The sequence below is a fragment of the Glycine soja genome, chromosome 16 (genome assembly GCF_004193775.1).
Source record: "Glycine soja cultivar W05 chromosome 16, ASM419377v2, whole genome shotgun sequence".
Taxonomy (NCBI): Eukaryota; Viridiplantae; Streptophyta; class Magnoliopsida; order Fabales; family Fabaceae; genus Glycine; species Glycine soja.
In genome coordinates, this window is record NC_041017.1 from 2655516 (window position 1) to 2676756 (window position 21241).

The 21241-nt window shown below is 28.9% G+C and overlaps 1 protein-coding gene across 3 annotated transcripts; it reads right to left on the minus strand.

Moving 5' to 3' along the window:
- Window positions 1–14877: 14877 nt before the first annotated feature.
- LOC114388976 (mediator of RNA polymerase II transcription subunit 19a-like) lies at window positions 14878–20491 on the minus strand. Of its 3 annotated transcripts, none has more exons than XM_028349529.1 (8): window positions 20291–20491; window positions 20081–20208; window positions 17599–17647; window positions 16408–16694; window positions 16011–16250; window positions 15696–15755; window positions 15393–15546; window positions 14878–15297 (listed from the first exon to the last, which is right to left on the minus strand). In XM_028349529.1, the coding sequence occupies exons 3-7, from the start codon at window positions 17627–17629 to the stop codon at window positions 15496–15498; spliced, it is 669 nt and encodes a 222-aa protein (XP_028205330.1). In that variant the 5' UTR covers window positions 17630–17647; window positions 20081–20208; window positions 20291–20491; the 3' UTR covers window positions 14878–15297; window positions 15393–15495. The 3 variants fall into 3 exon arrangements, with proteins under 3 accessions (XP_028205330.1, XP_028205331.1, XP_028205332.1); XM_028349530.1 differs by having other exon boundaries at window positions 17599–17665; window positions 20291–20462; XM_028349531.1 differs by lacking the exons at window positions 20081–20208; window positions 20291–20491 and adding an exon at window positions 18264–18282.
- Between the last annotated feature and the right edge of the window lie 750 nt (window positions 20492–21241).

The following is a 21241-nucleotide window of genomic DNA, read 5'->3' on the forward strand; positions in this document are numbered from 1 at the left end:
GAGTGTGAATAAATGATTCCTTAGATCATTACAACCTTACAAAATTCTTAACGTCAATGTGTTTCCTTTTTGTTCTACATTAAATTGCATTTTCGGATGATCTTTCCTCATCCAAGAATACATTTTTCCTCTCAAGCGCGCGGCATGATTAAAGTATAATTAATTTCTGTAGTTAAGTAAGTTCTGATCTTTATTAATGAAATACTTTTGCTTATAAAAACAATTGTTGTTAATAGCTTGAGATTAAAACAAGAAATAGTTCAACAAGAAACATACTTTTTATTTGGTACGAAGAAATTGTAACAACTAGAATAACTCTATGAACTTTATCAACGTTAAGGTAACGGTTAAAATTACCGTTTTAATTCATTGCATCTGTCTTTAAAGGAGGAAAAAGAGCAGATCTAGGTTACATGCAATGCAATTCACCAACGGCTATTGGATATATACTTTCGTATGTGTCAGGTTTCAGTTAAACAAGATCCTAGATTCCGAGTTTTGGGTAACAAAAAAAATATACTTTTGTGGAAAAGTTAGGGTATGTTTACTTTATGGGGGAAATAAAAGCAAAAATTGAAAGAAAAGAAAGAATAAAAAATATATAAAGAAAGTTATTTTTCTTTTATTTATTTTTATAAAAATAATAAGAAAAATATGTATAAAAATTACTTAAATATCTATAATAAAATGAATAAATATGAACTAGTTAGGATAAATTTGTCTTTATATATATATATATATATAATCATTACATATATATTTCATCATTTCATGTTTGTGTGAGTCCCCTCACCTTTAATTCTTCTATTTTTTCCCCTTTAGTCTTTACTAACAAATCAAACAAATGATAAAAGGGTACGTATTATTAATTCATACCTGCTCACTCATTCATCGTCCTACGTGTTTAACAAAAAAAATTAACCGAGTTAAATAAGTAACTTTATGTTTAAAAAAAATCAGAAATCAAATGTAATATAATTATTTTTGAAAGATCAAAATAAATATGGATCAATATTTCAAGAACCAAAATCATATTTAATCACTATTATATATATGACTTGTCAAGAATATTGATTTCAAGAAGTAATAGTAAAAATGTTTATTAAAAATCACAACAATATCCGACAATATATATGTAATAATTAATAGTATTTTTGTTATACAAAATAATTAACCTTTATTTACAAAAAGTTCAGAATCAAATAAAATCACTTGTAGAATGGATATTTATGACGTAAACAAAAAAGGTGGCATGCAATAAAAGTAGTGTATGCATTACGTAACGGGGTATAACGAGTACACTACATTTACGTACTGCATGCTGCTTGGTAATTAATGGCAGTAAAATACAATCTGAGAATCCATCACGATACAAAGTTTCTCGTCTACGTGTATGGTGATCATTTGCCATGCCAGAAATTATTATTCTGCTTTCTAACCCCGTCTTTTGTTTTTTACTAATTCGGGTACAAAATAATGAAATATACATTTCATTTCAAAACCCAAAAATAAAACACGTGAAGGCAATGCAAATAATGTACGTAATTTCAATGCCTAGAGCCCCGGATTCAGAAATGTGCAGAGCGAGGTACGAGTTTGGCATGCACACGAACAAATTTGAGAACAAGAGAGTTGTCGGCATTAATCATAAATTAAGCTCAACTTGTGTTTCAATCTGGCTCCTGTTTAATCAAATCTATTTGTACTACTGCGTGAATAATTGCCTACTTATTTTTTATTTTTTCGAAAGTAATACACAAAGGTATTATTATTTTAAAATAAACTGAACCAGACTGCCATACATATTTGAGTTCGATTAAATGTTTCTCGAATAAACATGATAAAATTTAGGTCAATTTTGATGGTTAAGTCAAATATATATTTATAATTACGTTTTTGACCATCCAAGAAGTATTATAATTAATTACTTGAATTCCTAATTACTTAATTATATATATATATATATATATATATATATATATATATATATATATAAAACTTTGACGATAAACACTTTGTGAAAATATTTATATGACTTTGTATATTTGTTAATGAGACAACAAATACATTAACTATCATGTTATCATTTTTTATATTCATAAAAATATAAATATAGTATCAAAAGATTTATAATACTTCCACATCATATTCAATCAATTGAGTTATATATCTTAATCTATCATGTTACCATCTAATGTTATATAAACAAAAATCTATTAAATATTTAATAAAAGACTAATGGAAGAATCAAAATGGTTTAATTACAATACTTGGAGGTTCCATTTTATGCATTAGAACCCTATAAACTAAAATCTCGTAATTTTGATACTTAAAGAACAAAAACTGTAATTAAGCCTGTATATTTTTAGTTTCAAAATAATAATTATAAAAATTAAAATTAAAATTTTAAAATAAAAGGCAAAGTTTTAGACTATATGTTTATATATTACATTTTTATATATAACATTCATATAAAAAATAAATTGAAAGGATGTTAAGTTTTCTTAAAAACAAGTTGGGTAAAGTTCAATGAAGTTAAAAATCAAATATGGATGTTTATAGGACATATTTAACTTGACTTTCACCCACCAAAATTTTAATAAGGTGATTTACTTTAAATCAAATCCAAACTTGACCATTACTATATATGAAATAGAATTAAACTGACTTAATTTGTTAATATAATTATAAATTTTAACATTATATATAATTAATCAAATACAAATGTATAAATTTAAAATTATGAAATATTTTAGGATATATATTTCAACAAACAATATCAATATAAATATATTATTGTGTTTTTTAATATAATATTAATTGAATTAATAAGTCCTAATTTTTGTTGGTAACATTTAGTTTCGTTAGAAACATACTCAAGTCAGTTTTTTTATTAAAAAAACATATCCAATATACCAATAACTCGTACCGGATTGGAATACGTTTAACGAAATAAAATAGACATCAAATTGAAATTTAAGTTACCCTAGAGTTTGTGTAAGAGATTATAAAAAAAAGACATTTTATTTGCTATAAAAATCCTCAGTTTATATGACTGCGAAATTGGGCTCCACAAATTTTACCAAAAGTCAATCCAAACGGAAAACACACAATCATACGTACACACAGATCACGTGAATAATTGAATATTGAATACTCCCCCACTTAACCCACAAGAGAGGTTAATATTGGTCGCTAGACATGCTCCAAAAGTTGTCAAGTACACTTTAACATCATCGCCAAGTCAGCTTCGTAGCTACTTGAATTGTACAAGCTAAGCACAATGATGCACATTGGCTATATATATTTCTTACTTAAAATAAAAATTAAAGTAAATTACACTAATTTTTTTTATAAATATTCTTTATTTTTTTTACTCTTACATCAATCCTTAAAATTGATTAGCGTAATTTACTCTAGATATTATTGGGAGCCAAACATATCACGTATAACATTTAAAATTTTCTTTCTTTTTATCTTTTTCTTTCATCCGTTCTTATATGTATTCCAAAATTGAGCATAGGTTTTCCATTATTCAATTTAGAATTGTCATTATAAGCTAGCATGGTCCATTCAAATTAACTTATAACACGTCAACCTATTTTGATTCGAGTGGACTAATATGATTGTATGCTTAAAGTTTGTTAGTCTAACCCTTGATAGATCTCTAGTCAAACGAGTTAGCACATAGGTCATTGTCTTTTATAAAATATAAAAAAATATCAAAACAAATTAACTTTTATATAATAAGTTAGTGAAATATTTTTCAATTATTATAAACTAAAAAAATATATAGGTTCTCCTTTCTACCCTAAAATATAAAATTTTAATATGTAATGATTGAAATAAAGTAGCATGCACTAATTGTATAAAAATATATTTGGTTCTTAAAATTTTCACTATTATCAATGAATTTGGTCCTATTGTTAAAAAAAGAGTAAAGTTGGTCTCTAATAATTGATAATAAATATAGTTTCTAAAATTATTATTACCCTTAGTTTTATTTATAGCATTATAAATATAATTAACTTAGCATTTGTTAGGGATGATTTTTTAGTCTTGAGTTTTTTGAATTTTTTAAAAATAACAATCAATTTTTAGCTTTAGTTTCAAAAATATTTTAAACCATTTTTTTAAATATGATTAGTTTCAAATAAGTTAACGTTGAAAGTTTCATATCATATTAAAATTAGTTTAAAAGTATTTTTGTGGGATAATAATGATAATGGTGATGTCATCATCAATAACAATGATAGAGATATTAGTAAGGGTCATGGCGGTGATAAAAGTAGTATTAGTGGTGGTAACAATGACAGTGACGATGAAAACTATGGTGGTGGTGGTGGTAGCAATGTCAGTAGTGATAATGATGTCGGTGACGACAATGATGACAGTAATGATGGTGACACCAAGTGGTGATGATCACAATGATAGTTACAATGACACTAATAGTAATGATAGTAGCAATGTTGGTGGTGGTGATAATAGCAATGATAATAGTGGTGGTAGTGATGATAGTTGTTATGACAGTGACAATAATGATAATGATGACGGTAGTTTGGTGGTGAAAACAACGAAAGTAGTATTAATGGTGGTGACAATAATAATAGTGATAATAGTGATGATGATGATGGTAGTAATGATGACAACAAATATATCATTGTCAAATGTGAAAAATATGTATTTTTTTAAATTAAAAACTAATTTTACAAAACCTTTTTTCTTGATTTTAAAAATAAGTGTAAAATTGTTTAGAAAATAATTACAAATTATTTTAGCTCCATTCTTTTTAAACACATTTTGTTTTAAAAATTATATTTAAAACCTAAAAATTAAAAACTTACAACCACTCCAAATAGATCCTTACTTCTTCAATTGGCCAATTATCACTAATTATTAATCGTTTGACTTCTAATTTAAATTGATTGATACGTATCTAAGTCAAAGACTCAAATAATTAATAATTAATGAAGTTAAAATACAAATTAATGATCTAATAATTGAAATCACCGACTATTGTCAATTTCAATAATTAAAATTCTTCCTTATAATTTTTTTTAGAGATTCTTCAAAAATTTAAGAATTGAAATTTTACAAGACAAATTTGATGTTTCATTCAAAAAATTTGTAGAGTTATTTTTAAGAGTTTAATGATGATCTACTATGAATATCATTTAATTATAAAACATCATTAATAATATTAGATGACAACATAAAATTATTTCATATTCTCACTACATAACTCTTTTTTTCTTTTCTTAAATCATTTGATTAAAGTATTTATTATTTTGTACTTTCTAAATATTTTCAGAGACTAATCCATTATAACTTTGCTAAACAAAACATCAATTATTATATCTTAATTATCCTTACATTTTCGATAAATAGAAGCGGTTGTTTTATATAATTCAAATAAAACACAATATAATAATTTAAATTACTTCTTTAATTAACTTATTAAATATATGATTAATTACGTATATTATTTTAATTTTTATGATCCAATATAGAATTGATTATTAAGTATTTTTAAGATAATGTCTATGTTTCACATCTTTTATAATGGATCAGTATAATGATATATTATTTTATCATTATGAAATTAATATAAAGTATTTATTAATTTTATTGATAATTAATATTTACTGACAAATTTATAAATTACTTTTAATGAGATTTTTTAATTACATTTTTTTATTCAAACAATTTAAACTTGAGACATAAAAAAAATCGAACACTCCAGAATATTATATAAGCAACGAAAGGCAAAATAATTATTAGTACGAGTATCCACGAAGAAAAATGATAACATCCATTATTGAGAAATTGTGTAGACAATATAGCCTAATTATTGAAAATGATTACAAGGACAACGATTTTCCCTGGTAATTATGATTCTATGTTGATTAAATTAAGCTGTGATTTAAGATTTCATTGTGACAATGAGCAGGCAGTTGGAACATCATATCAACGTTACGTGAAATCATTAGTACAAAAATTAATATATAAAACCAGTGGTAGAAAAGTTGCTTTTTCAGGCGAGATCTTCTGTGCCCTAATGATTTTATCGTTTTATTTATTTATATATCAATATAGTGACTTCTTAACGTACACCTCGTTTATTTTAAGGTGCATATTATTTTTTTAGTATTCTCTTCCTTTTGAGAAATTAATTAAAACTAGGTGTATGCCGTGCAACAGGTTTTTAAAAAATCAGAGTGAAAATTTATTAATTTTTTTTCTACTGTCCAACACCCATTAGCCAACACGTGGTAAGGTGTTAGAGAGTTTCATAAATATATAAATTATATTTTATTTATTTTATAATATCTAAATGTATATGTTATATTTTAATAGTTTATACATAAACAAAATTCTTAAGAGTAACGAATAATTAGGAAAATGTCTCTTAATGATATTTTAGCCTTTTCTATAATTTTTCTATAACTTGTAGTGCTTCAAATAACTAATTTTGAATTTATATTATTATTGATTTTAATATTTTAAAGTGTAAACGAAGTTTTAAATATTTTTATTATTAGTTTTGAATTTTTATCTAAAATTTTTATTTTCTTTTAAAGTTATAGATCTGGTAATAAATATTCAAAATTAGCTAACAATCATGTTGAGAATCAGGGTGCAAGAAAAAAAAAATCTTTAAAATGTTAATGTACATTAAAATTAATTTAAATATAGCATATTGATTTTTAAAGGGAGTAAAATGTATAGTTTAAAAATAGAGGAGAGGGAGGTTGTGGTTTTAGCATTTCCCAAGAAACCAGAAAGTAATTCATCCGGCCTATTTTTCAAAGTTATTTAAACTTTAATTACTAACGAAAGTGATATGGCATTTTCTTATTCATTTATAATGATAAAAAAAAGTTATTTAAACTTTTATTCTAAATTATATATAGTTAAACCTTTCAAATATATTTCTCAAAGTTTAATTCTTCACATGTTAATGGTCCCTCAGCATTAGTTGATTATAAATGAGAATATAAATTAGTTTGACCCTTGAACTGCTTCGCCACTTTATTTTTCTAGGTTGGTTTTATACGTTTTTACTTCACTCATAGGTAGCAGACCCATGTATCGCTTAAGCCTAATGGTGCACGTAATGACAAAATAATGGTGTATTGAATCCTTTGGAAACAATTGCCTTTTTGTTGCATGATGCAAAATAACAAAACATTGTTGGCCATCTCTTTCCATGTGATATTTCCCTCAGAAGAGTAATGCTCTACTGGGTGAACAAATATAGGACAAATTATAAAGATATAAAGGGCCAGCTGTTAAGAAAAGTGTAGTTTTTTTTTTCTTTTTGCAAAGACCAATTATATATCATAAAATAATTTTAAAAAATGGAATTTTAGAAGGAAATGGACCATTATCTCCCAGCTGCACAATGAAAAGTAGCTCGTGGTACCACAGGAAAAAAAAATCCTGTCTTTGTTGGTTGATGATGGTGGACAATTAACTGTTCAAAATAATAATGTTTAATTGGTGTGCTTAATTCATTTTTTCGAGAAAATAAACACTCACGTAAAAAAAAATGATCATATAATAATCCTACTTACAAATTGATGAATCATGAAATTTCTTGGAATTTAAATTCACTTTTAGACGCGACATACATATAGGCCCAACTTATGGTTTGCATTGCACATTTGATTTCGTATCTTCTACGCCAGAAGATTTGCAATAGGGACCAACAATTATTTTCAACTTTTTTTTCCTCTTTGATTCTTGGTTTTGGGTTCTTTTCTTTTTTTCACTTTTGGGGCATCCTAAGAAAGTTGTTTTTTTTTTCAGGGGCTAAGAGAAAGCTAATATAGATTCCATATTTCCATGCACCAAAGTGGCAAAGCATCTGAAAAACCCAAATTGGACCATCCATACGATCAATGAGAAATGCTTCATTCTTGCTTTTTTTTATATTATTGATTCAGTTATATTCATAATTACTATTAGAATCTTAAGATAAAAAGGTAAATAATCGATTGACTTTTGTCATGGCTCATAATATGTGCTGTGGTATTCATATTAACATCATAAAATGTCTATTAAAAAAATTGTCATTTCTATATATATATATATATATATATATATATATATATATATATATATATATATATATATATATATATATATATATATATATATATATATATATAATTCAAGAGGAGGTTGTAGTGTAACGTCGATTGATGTTTGACAATGCACAACTTGAGGTATTTAAACGTGACTTAAGAAGTGAAAAGATGGAGATATCTCAATCGAGAATTTTAGCACATCCCATAAATTACGCTGTGTCTCGAAAAAGTTGTGTCCGATAGTGACATCAGTTTAGTAACTAAGTCAAATATTAACAATAATACAGCTTAAACTAAACTGAAACATTATATATTTGGGATTCGACGTACTCCTTGACTCAAAATTCAAAAGTGAAGAAAGATTCTGAGTCATAGTATAGAAACTGCATGAAGAAAAGTTTACCTTATACGCTGTTATAATATGGTTGGAATCCCCATTATAAAGTTTCAAACTCTAAAATTAATGTTTCGGTTTAGTGGTGGATGAACACGATCTATAAATTTGTGTTTTTTAACTATAAATAATATAAAGTCCGATTTAATTTGAAGACCATAATATCAAAATAAGCAACATATTGATAACCTGCTTATGAATACATTATTAAGTGTGTGTTTGGTCAAACATTAAAACTCATGTTTAAAAAAAACACATGTTTCAAGGTACAAAAATCAAAACAATGTGAGGAGAAGTTTTTTTTTTTTTTTTTCAATTCACGCAACTGTTTCACAACATACCGTATAATTCTAAGTAATCAATTCTGTGTGATTTTCTTGCATTGTATTCGCATATGGCATGCAACCTTTTTGGGATCATATACCCTAAATGTTCAACTTATGCCCATATTCTCAAGTGGTTTACCAGCCGCAATAAATGACTAAATTCAATTACAAAACAGAATGATATTGATCGTTGATCTACCTTGCCATTTGTTTTTCCAAATGAATTGTACGTATATTCTGAACCATACAACTATTTTTTTTAATTGAGAATTGTCTCCTTTATAGGAAGCATGCTATGTACTCCAACTCTTATTATTTAAACAATGGCAAAAATATGCGCATAATTTATTGGAAACACTGTTTTTTTCGCATAATGCACAATGTGTCCTAGCCGTTTGGGCGTTTTGCTCCCTATGTGAATAAAACTTTTCATAGCTTTGATACTATATAACAGTAAAAATAAAAAAAAAATGCTTTCTAATCACGTACTAGCTAAAATATATAATTTTAAAATACTTTTGACATAATTTTGTTATTAATTAAAATTTATTAAGAATTTATTCAATAGGAAGTGAGACTTATATGTTTTTATATTAGTATATTTTAGCTGATAATAAAAATATATTTAAAAAGCATGTTAAAAAATATATGATGAGTAACATGTCTCTTATAAGTTGTACGCATTAATGACATAAAAAAACAAAAAAAAAAACATATCATTTCGATAATGACATAAAGGAAAAAAAATCAAAAAATAGGCCGGATGAATTACTTTCTGGTTTCTTGGGAAATGCTAAAACCACAACCTCCCTCTCCTCTATTTTTAAACTATACATTTTACTCCCTTTAAAAATCAATATGCTATATTTAAATTAATTTTAATGTACATGAACATTTTAAAGATTTTTTTGTCATTACGTGCACCATTAGGCTTAAGCGATACATGGGTCTGCTACCTATGAGTGAAGTAAAAACGTATAAAACCAACCTAGAAAAATAAAGTGGCGAAGCAGTTCAAGGGTCAAACTAATTTATATTCTCATTTATAATCAACTAATGCTGAGGGACCATTAAGATGTGAAGAATTAAACTTTGAGAAATAGATTTGAAAGGTTTAACTATATATAATTTAGAATAAAAGTTTAAATAACTTTTTTTTATCATTATAAATGAATAAGAAAATGCCATATCACTTTCGTTAGTAATTAAAGACTAAAATTAAAATCTACATGACCATATTAATTTATTTTGAGAATAAAACATTCTTTTCTCATAGGTATTTTCTTTAGATACAATCTTATTTGAGATACAATTAGACATTGAATATAAATATTTCTTTCAATAAAAATTTGAACCACAACAATTTGTCATGTTACGAAGTATTGGTCCTTTTTGTTAGACCCAGTTCGTAAAACGAAAAAGATTAAATCACCATAAATCATCCTCACAATGGGTAAAGAAATAGGCAGGAAAACTTATTAAATGTTATCGAAACTTTTTGATAAAGGGGAAGAAAAGCAAAGGTAGTAGTGTGGAGGCCTAAAACATCCAAAAAAAGCACATAATCGACCGAATATTCTATAAACCAAAATCACCCATAATGGCCACATGCAAAGGCAAGTGCCAACACTACTCAAAAGGGTAGCTTTAACAATAGGAGCGTGGGCAATATAGTGGTTGGAGTGAATTTACAAGAATGTTAGTTGATCACAAAAGATGCCGAAATATATTTTGCATTTAAAATTAATTATACATTTACAATTGAATACACACACAATTAAGTACCTACTACTTCTAAAAAAGAGTTACGTCTTAGATCATCAATATATAATAATGAAATAAAAGAAGAGTTACTTCTAGATTTGGATAAAATCGCACACTTTTTATACTCATTGAGGATTCAAACTCATTATTAGTTCTCAACTACCAATTCTTTACATATGGTTCAAAATCTTCACCACGTTACTTGCTAAGTAATTCAATGTTGAAATCATTGAGATTATGGTGAAGTAGTGGTGAACATTACTAACCTATGAAATTATGGTGCCTAATATAACCACCAAAAAAATTATGATGCCTAGGCCTAATAGCTAGCACGAGTGATGTTTTTGTACCCTTTGGGACTTTCCCAATCAAGTGTTTTGGATTATACAAGCAAAATCTAACTAATATATCAATGCCAATGCTCCCGTTGGAGCTCCACATTTCTAAAACCGATAAAGTAGGTTTTTCGTGCACCAGTATATAAGTCACATATTTTTTACAAAAAAAAAAACAGCAGTTTAGGATTTCGTATTTGAAGTTAGTTTATTAGTAAAACTAATACTATGAGTTTCGTGAAGAGTAATAAACTAACATTACGGACTCTAACAGCTCAAAAATCGAATAAAACATCAATTTTAACATCTTTGAAATTGGCATCATCGACCAATTTGGTCTTTGACATTGTGAACAAACAAATTTAATCCTTAATTTTGATAACTACCAGAGTACCAGTTAGTTTAGTTGTTGATTTTAATAACAACTACTGTTAGTTATTTTAATCCTAACATTGTTGTCATTTAATTTGATCCCTACAATAAAGATCAAATTGACCGATTTGATAATGTTAGTTGTTGTGTTTTTAGAAAGATCATGTTAGTTGTTAGAGACCAGATTAATGTGCAAGTTTGAGAACCCAAATTAATCAACGTACCGATTTCATTAACCAATGTTTTACACTTTTACTCAAGAAATATGGTAGGCAGAAATTCTCAGTTATTTGAGTTCTATTTGCACCCCTTTTTCTCTTGACTTTCTAACCCAAATAACACAAAAAGAAAAATTATTTATCCAAATACCACTCTCCCAGCATTATTTCTCTACCTTCTTTTTCCCCCCACCCCCACCCCCAAAGCCCGACTTCCCTTCTCTGAGTTGTGCCTAATTAAACTTTAGTTTGTACAAAAAAGATATATTTGTGATTAAAATATATTATAATGAATATTATATGTTTGTCAAAAAACTTAATTAATAAATTAATTATTAACTAATCAGTTCATATAATACTACTTTTGTTCATTGTTTTTGTTAAATAAACTTAAAGTGTAAATATGTTTTTAGTTCCTTAAATATAAGTCATATTTTTTTTGTGAATTTTTACTTTTAGTCCTTTTGTAAAGTGTGAGTCAAACAAAAAATAAAAGATTCATAATTTTTGTTATTTTTTACGATTAGAATTTGATTTTCTATTTTATATATTAAAGTAAGATTTTTTGACGGTTTCAAACTATCAGATTCAAGTCAATAAAAAATTAAAACAATTTTTAAAGCATTTAACGACCTTTTAAATTTTTGTTACTAACTTGATTATGAGAGTTTTCAACCTCTAGAAATATACTTTAAAATATAAAATAGAAACCAGATTTTGACGGTCAAAATTTATTTCAAAGTGTGAATCTCTTATTTTATGTTTTGACTTACACAATGACTCAAAATAATATTTTGTGGATTTCAAGTACTTAAAAAAATAACTTCAAATTTGAAGGACAAAAAATAAAATGACTCAAATTTAAATAACTAAAAACATATTTAAACCTAAACTTAATTATCACAATTTATAATAGTCATAATTGCTATTGAAAAGTTGTTAATAATTTAAATAACTATTACAACAATTGAAACAAAAAAAATGATAATGAGAAATAATTTAACAAACTTGTTCATTATTTTTGTTAGCTTGATTTAATTAACAGCTATTGTAATATTTCATTGGAGGCCACTTGCGAGATTAATTTCTTCCTTTATTGTAAAATTTTCAATTAATTATAATGAATTGTTTTAATTTCAAGTTTGTTTTATTAATTGTGATAATTAGTTTCATTTAAAAAAAACAATGGACAAAGTATTAATTAATTTTTTTAGTTACAAATTACTTAATGAATAAATTTCAAAAAATATGTAATATTCATGGGTCATGAACTTCTTTTCCTGGAGAAAAAACAATAACGGTATCCAGAAAATCGACTAACTCTGTACAACAGATAATTTCAATGTATATTTTAATCACAAATATAATTTTTTTTTGTATATGATAAACTTTAGTTATACATAAAACTTAGAAAATAATTATAATTAATAATTTTTAAAATATATAACCAGAAAAAAAATGCCACTGTTAAGAAGTTGGGATGGAAATCCCAACTTCCTAACGTAACTAAAAACAAAAACATTCATGGGAAGTCGGGTTGAAAAAAATTGGTAGAAAGGAAAAATAATGTTGGAGAATGGTATTTTTCCATTTTGCGTTATTTGGGTGAAAAAAATCATTTCTCTTTGCATCCTCTTTCTGTAATTTTTTATTTTCTTAAAAAAATACCTTTCCTTAAATATATTTAACTAATTCTGAAAGTGTTAAAATTTTAATAGTTCCAATTATTTTTGAAAGAATTGACATGCAATAACAATGTAGCGTATATTTGTATAAATGTTGCAACGAAATTTCATTCTCTTTGAGGCATAAAAACGCAGAAGTGACAAAATTGTTACTTTTGCATTTTATGCATTAGAAAGATAGAAATTATATTAAAAATGTACACACAAACATGCTCCTAATCTCCAATTGTGCTTACACATTTCTTGCGGTGCAAGCTGCTAATCATTAATTTCATACTAATCCATGGCTTCCAAAAATTTGTTTCTGGATGCGTAATTTTTTTAGTGGATCATAAGTGTTAATTTTATTTTTTTACACTTTCATAATTCACTTTTCGGAATGTATTCAATAAACTAAAAGCTAAAGTTTCAGAAATTAGTTTCTAGAAAATCCACTATCCAACAAGAAAAAATAAAATTAATTTCAGCACTAACACTGGCATTGGGGTTGGGGATGAGGATGGGAAGGAGGTCGGCGATGACAATAGAAGGCAAGGATACTAAAAAACCGAGAGGGGGAGGACGGCAGCCACCACGCCAGCCACCACCCGATTGGCGGCGTTGAAAGAAGAGGTGCAAGAGGAGGGCAAGGACAGAGAAAAGAGGGTGAAGGTTTTAAATGACAAAAGAAATGTTTGAGGCGGAAAAAGGGATTGCAAATAGAAAGGCCCGTAAGATTGTCATGGATTACTTGGCCTTTTTTCTAGCTAAATGGATTACTCGGCCTTAAACTCCAGCATATTCTCCCTAGGGTATTTCTTCCTTTATGCCTATGGGGGCATTAAAAAAAAATCAAATCTATGGAATTTCGTAGAAGTGGTAGTAAACTACGGGAGCAGTTAGTTCTATTTAAAAGTTATAATATACTGTAGAAAATTTCATTGACTAAATATATATGTAGCTTTCGCAAAAAAGTCCACAAAAATCTTATGAATAGTTTATTTTTCAAGTTCACCCAGGCATTTATTTGGCTTGGCTAAACTTGTTCGTTGTTGAGAAATAGTTTGAAAATCAGCTCATTTCAGTACAAGGCAGACTCAAGGATATTCAAGACTTTAAACAAAATTTACATCAAGACCTTTTTAAAAATATAAAATATATTCTTTTAAAAAAATGTATCATACAAAATCCATTATTAGTTTTGTATAATGAAAAATAGAAATTAAACATTTCTCAATTAATAAAATAACTAAATCACTCCTAACATTACCATTTTGTAAAATATATAGAGAGCGAGCGACGAATTATTACTGTTGTAAAAAGATTCTTTTATGGAAACATAATACGCATTAAATCAAGAGGCTAACTAATAACTATCAACTATAGGAGTTAAATAAAATTCTAAAATATTTTCAAAAAATAATATAATTTTATAAAAATATTCTCAACCCAATATTGATTTTTTAAAATATATATATATATTATAAAAAAAATCTCATACCACTACCAAAAAACAATACACACATGCCTCAGTTGCCTATACACCTTAGAGCTGGCTATTTGAGTACATGCAAAAAATAAATAGTCAAGTAACACATTCATAGTAGAGTGTGTTAACACTAGCCATTTGTTGGAGAGGCACATCCCATCTCATTCAAAGGTAACTGATGAACCTTTTACAGTGACAGTAGTGTCACCACACTGATCAACATACACAATAGTGGATAATATATGATTGAGGTCAAGGCATACATTCAAGGCATGGGGCATTCAACTGTTAGATACATGATATGGGGGAATGCAATCAATGTACATACTCCCCATAGTTAAATTCAGTTAACCTAAACAAGAAACTGTTACTTCTAGTTTAAACTACCAATTAATTTAGAACACTACAAAATATTTTTTAAAAGACCAAAATAAAGTATACATGTTGAGATATCCAGTGCTCCAAAAGACTGGGAAAAGGAAGAAGACCAAAGTTTTGCAAATTACTGGCAATCCTATAAGGTAATTGTTATTGTACAAAAGGGAAAAAAAAGTTTTATCTTCATCCAATTTTACCTGCATCCTTTTCCTTCATCAGGTGAATTCACCATCTTGATAATCTTTAGTCAGATCACTAGCTACCCTGCAAGAAAATAAACATTGTTATCATATATTAATAATAAGCCTTCAACGATTGGTGAAGATAAATTGAAGATTGTGGCAAATGTAATGAAGTACCTCCTCAAGAAATTTGATAATGTCAATTGAAAGACCCCTCTAAATTTTAACAAATGACAACAACCAATTGAGGAAAAGAAGTGAACTACTGTACGAAACCATTTCAGCCTGCAACCTTAATTGCCCCCAATTCATCAATCTTTGAGCTCTTATGCTGCAAAGAAATTGGAAAATTGAACAGAAAAGTTCATTAAAGATTGGACATGATCAACCACGAAGAGATAAGACATTTCAGAAATGTATAGAAACAGAGAAAAAAATGGGTGGAGGCTTATCCTAGACAAGGCGTCTTTCCTTTATTACCTTGCTCTTTTTGTGTTTGTGCACATCATTAACATCATCGTCTCCATCATGCTTCCGTTTCTGAAATATAGAGAATTAAAAAAGATTAATAAATAAAACTAAATGTTTGCAACATGTCTAAATAAAATGACGAGCAAAATCCCTTTTAAAATGCTAAATGAAATAGATGTCCATCACCGGATCTTAAATCACAATACAATTGAGTAACACATTATTTACTCAATTGTTTTCAATGTTATGGCATGGAAGGACTTTTATAACACTATTTACTCTCAATGTGAACAATGTAGATGCAGCTATCTAAAATTTCTCAACCTTTTCATGGTGTTTCTTTGAGTGATCAGCACTGGAATCACGATGTCCGCTTTTATCTTTCTTTTTGTCCCTGTCCTTATCCTTGTCCTTGTCTTTGCTACGGTCTTTATGACGATGCTTGTGCTTCTTGTGCTCCCTATCCTTATCCTTGTCCTTGTCTTTGTGCTTTTTATGCTTCTTCTCCTTGTCTTTATTCTCACTTTTTGATTTTCCTGCAATAGTTGGAATCCCTTTCTCTGCCTATTAGGGAGGAAAAAAACAAGGAATAAGCGGCATTCATATATGTAAAAAAAAAACACATTCAACTAATTTTTAAAAGAAAAAAGTGATAGCATGTCAAATGATTTCGGCAAGAAAAGCAAATTAAGTATGATCAAAATCAAAGAAAATTTCTTACAGCAGGCAAATCAATGGGAGCTGTTTCCCGTAATTGAAAAGCTTCCTTGAGAACATCTAGGTCAAAAGGCTGTATACGAGCATTTGTATCTCTGAAAGATGTATTCTGAATAAGTTGATCCAATTGCATCCCATCTCCTTTTCTTATTTCTGTGTCTCCTACAACATTGTGAAGGTAGTGTGTGTCCGCGATTGACACAGGGAGAGGCCTCTTGCAGAAAAACTCATAGTGGGGCAGTAATTTGAAATGACTTATAAGATCCACAGCACCAGTCAATTCCCTTGGTCCTAAAGGTTCAAACACCCACAGTATTAATAACAAACAAAAATATACACACACACACACACACACAAGAAAATACAACAATTTTTTAAAAAGGGAAGCTTGCAGGGCAATTTTTAAGTATGACTCAAAATCCTGAACAAATGCTTAGAGTAATTTTATATCAACACAGTCCAATTTCTTTTTATCCAATAAATTCATCCATATACCAGGAAATAATCACATTTAAGCACTTATAAAATAAATTAATAGCAAACTATGAGTTTCTGTAAACATAACATGTTTTGTTATGTGGGTTCATGCATAAAGCTATTATATACCAAAGTTGAAGATTATAGTAACAGAGTTTTTGTACAAAAATATATAATCAAAGTACATGCTGATATCAATTTTTATGTTAAATGAGAAAATTTATGACAAATGTATGTCCAAGCCAATAATATAATGCCAAAAAGAAAAGGCAAAACAAATTTCACAAAAGTTGAATTGAAAATAATTCATCCTCATGCTATCTTTCAGCTAAGCAATGAATCTTCCATCTCATCAATCCAGATTGTTAGTATAATAGGAGTACAAGTTAGTATTGTATATCATAAAGTCTAACGAAAATTCATTCTTATTACTTAATATATTCTCCCTTTTCCCTTTTCCATTCAATTTGAAAATTTTTCAACAGGCACTAATTGACTAAGTTAAAATTATGATATAGGGGCAAATGAAGATACCATTCAAGTTAAAATACTAGCTGTTTGAAAATTTAACTAAGTAACACCAATTGGATAACTTGTACAGTCAATGCCAAGCAGATAGGAGATCAGGACTATAATAATAATAACACAACATTAGACAACAAACAAAGATTTGTATAAAATAACATAATGTAGAGCACTAATGTAACCAACTTTTTACCTCCTCCAAACTTTTTGCCTTCAGGGTCCATGAGTCAATCTTTCATGAGCTGTTGAACCATTAACAACTGCAATTTATTAGATGACACAAGGTATCTTTCATCCATAAATGTCAAAACTCAAAAGAGGTTTCAATTGCAAGATTTCAAAATAAATATAGGCTCTCCATATAAGGGCAGAGTTTTTTTACAGAAAGGTAAAAATTATATTAAAGAAAAAATAAGGGAAATACAACAAGAGTGGATAAGGTATCCACAAAAGCATTTAAAAAAACACAAATTTATAGAATTAAAACAACTTCATAAAACCTGACTCTAGCACTACGGCCATAATTGCAGCATCTGTGATGCTATTCAAAAGCGCATGGCTAATCAAACTTCGTAGCAGCCCATGGCCACTCCACACCACTATTCTGATATATGCGCCATTGATAATGATCTAAAAATACAAAAATTAACGTGCCAAATATATAATCAAAGGACGTATTCATTTGGATACTATGGTTCATTTATAATCCAAATATAAAATGAAGGAAAAAAACCAATGAATTCTCAAAAACTAAAAATTTAGGGTTTTCTAGAAGGCTGTGCTTGAGTAGCCAAATGAGTAGCTGATATCCAAATAAATGCAGATATCCTTTTTGCTCATTTCATGGAAATAAATAACCTTAAAACCATAGTCATCAATCTTGGATAGTGGCACGTAGCAGCTAAGTCTGTTATCAATCTCTGATAGCGAGATAGCACCATGATCTGTTATCAATCTCGGATAGTGAGATAGCACGATGATCGCTATTTTAAATATTATAATACAAAGTAAATAATTTATACTAGACATAAATAAATAAAAAAATGAAAAACCCAAAATTAAAGAAATTCGTGGTAAATTTACGGCACCATCAATCTAAGAGCAATAAGAACATGGTAATGAAGTCAAAAAATGAAAGATGATGGTGAAATTAATTAAAAAGAGAACATAACAAATTAGATATAAAAAAAAGGAAAAATATGAATTGGGAAGTCTATAGGAAGAAGAAGGTAATACATGATAAAAAGTAGTTGTGTAAAGTGTGAAGAAATAGAGGTCAAACAAAGGTAACTTTTTGTGGAATATTTTACCCCAAAAATAAACAAACAATGTTGTTCTAGGGGTAAAAAAATGGGTTATTTTGGTAGCGCCACTTTAGCGCGCCAAGAGTCGTTATCTTGGTAGCACCACTATAGCGTGCAAAAAGCCGTTATTTTGGCCGTTTTGGCTGTTGTTGAAATTGAAAACCGCTCTACTATTTGAATCCAATAGCAGCCCTTCTGCTATCCTGATGTAGCACCACTATAGTGCGCTATTGACTACTATGCCTAAAACTCAGATGATTAACAATGATGTTCTAGGGGTGAAAAAAATGGGTTATTTTGGTAGCGCCACTTTAGCACGCCAAAAGCCGTTATCTTGGTAGCGCTACTATAGCGCGCAAAAAGCTGGTATTTTGGCCGTTATGGCCGTTGTTGAAATTGAAAACCGCTCTACTATTTGAATCCAATAGCAGACCAAGGCTAATCCACTCTGCTATCCGGCTGTAGCACCACCACAGTGCACTATTGACTAGAAAGCTTACAACTCAGATGATTAACAATGATGTTCCAGGGGTAAAAAAAATGGGTTACTTTGGTAGCGTTAGTGCACCAAAAGCTGCTATCTTGGTAGCACCGCTATAGTACACAAAAAGCCGTTATTTTGGCCGTTGTTGAAAATGAAAACCGCTCTACTATTTGAATCCCATAGCAGCCCAAGGCTACTCCACTCTGCTATCCCACTATAGCACCACCATAGCGCGTTATTAACTACTGTGCTTAAAACATAGATGATTAGTTGTAATTACTTTATTTTCGCCTATACCAATAACTCAAATTCATGCTTTTCCCTTTAATTTTCATTAAGGTGACAGGAACTTGATTGATTAAGCTTTAAAAAGATAAAAGTTTTTGCTTTCAAAAAAAAAAAAAACTCAATCATGACCGGCAGCGGAAGTAGACTGTATCCTTCCACAAATTTTTACCAGAAACGTCTAGAATTCAAACCCTACAGTCACCAATCTTAACAGGGCATTACTTAATCACCACCTTGTGACCAGGTTAGTCCTCGAAGACCACGAAAGGCAATGGGGGAAAAAAAATCTATGAAAGAAAAACAGTAAAGTTCACACAAACAAATACGAATTTTGGAATACTAACACTAATTTCAAACAGTTTTCCCAAATCTGCATCGATTTCAACCATAAAGCGTTTGCTAATCCCCACTCTCAATTTTCACCTTTGAGAAATATTCAAACGCAACGTTCAAAAAAAAAAAAAACAATAGCAACAAATTCAACAACTTCTCAAAGAGTGCTGTTTAGCAGAATACTGGCAAAAATCAACACCACCATACACACCCCAAAAACAAAGAAAAAAAGTCATGTAGGAATTGAAACAGTAAAGAGAACTCACAAGAAGTGACGCGAATTGTGGGTTTCGAAGCAAGTAAAACCCTTCCGAATTGAAACGAACCAAAGCCACGCCCCCAATCTAGAACCTTTCTCGACCTTCGACCCACCGAACAAATACTTCCGCGAAAGCTGCGCAAAATTGGAATTGTTAGAGCGAAAAGAAATTCATTTTTTTCAAAAGGGTACTCGAGATTGCGAAGAAAAGAGGAACCTTTTGTGGTGCGGGAAAAAAACAGCGCGCAAAGCAAAATTGGAATTGACCCGTGAAGGAGTTCGCGTGCGGGAATGAAAGAAAAGACCGAAAAGTGCAGATCCAAGCAGCGGAAGAAGAAGAAGAAGAATTGGGTCCTCACATGAGCACGTAAAGAGAAGATCTTTGGGTTCAGTTCTGGAACAAACTGTTTTCTTCCTTCCTTCGCTCGTGTTTGTGTTTCTCTGTTTTTTCTTCTCAGTGTTAAGAAAAAACAGCAAAACCCAAAATTCTCTCTTCTATTTGCCGATGCCAGTTGCCACCTCTGAATTTATATTCAGCCCTAAGTTTCTGTAAATTTTCGATTTTACCCTTGGATTATGCTTCTGCTATTGGATAAGGTGTCAATTTACGGCAATAGCCAACTTTGGACTATTTCGGACAATGGAGCGGAATGTGTGCATAGGAGATTTTTCTGTTTTTGTTAGTAGACACAAAGGTGTTTTTTTTTTTTAAAAAAAAAAGGTTTTTAAGTACAACAAACACCCCATCTTGTTAGTGTGGAATTATGACAAGAAGTTGTGAAAAAGCCCACGTGCGTTTGTTGTTATTTTTTTAAAAAATTTATATTTTTGCATGAATTTTTCTAAATTTTGTTAAAAAGTAGATATATAGAAGATGTGGGTTGGTTTAAGATTGAGTGGGAAAGAAATTCCATCCAATCATATTTAGTGCATGTTTGGATCTTCGACTGATTCGATGTAACACGTCGTTCGAGACAAAAACAAATAAGATGATACTTTCTTCAAACTTAGGTTGGATGCAAACACATCTTTAATGGTCTTTTTATTTGCTCGTTTTGATAAATTTAAATCAAGTTAATTAAATGTGTGTTTGCTTAGACATTAGAGGAGAGTGATGTGTGTCGACCTGATACAAAGAATACTAACTTTTGCATCAGCTGTACAGTTT

Bases quoted from the DNA above. Each gene is read 5' to 3' on its own strand.
- LOC114388976 (XM_028349529.1), bottom strand. From the start codon at position 17,629: ATGGACCCTGAAGGCAAAAAGTTTGGAGGAG. The intron at 16,695-17,598 runs GTAAAAAGTTGG...TTGAACCTTTAG, and splicing joins AGGCAAAAAGTTTGGAGGAG to GACCAAGGGAATTGACTGGT. The intron at 15,756-16,010 runs GTTGAGAAATTT...TCTATATTTCAG, and splicing joins CAAAGAAACACCATGAAAAG to AAACGGAAGCATGATGGAGA.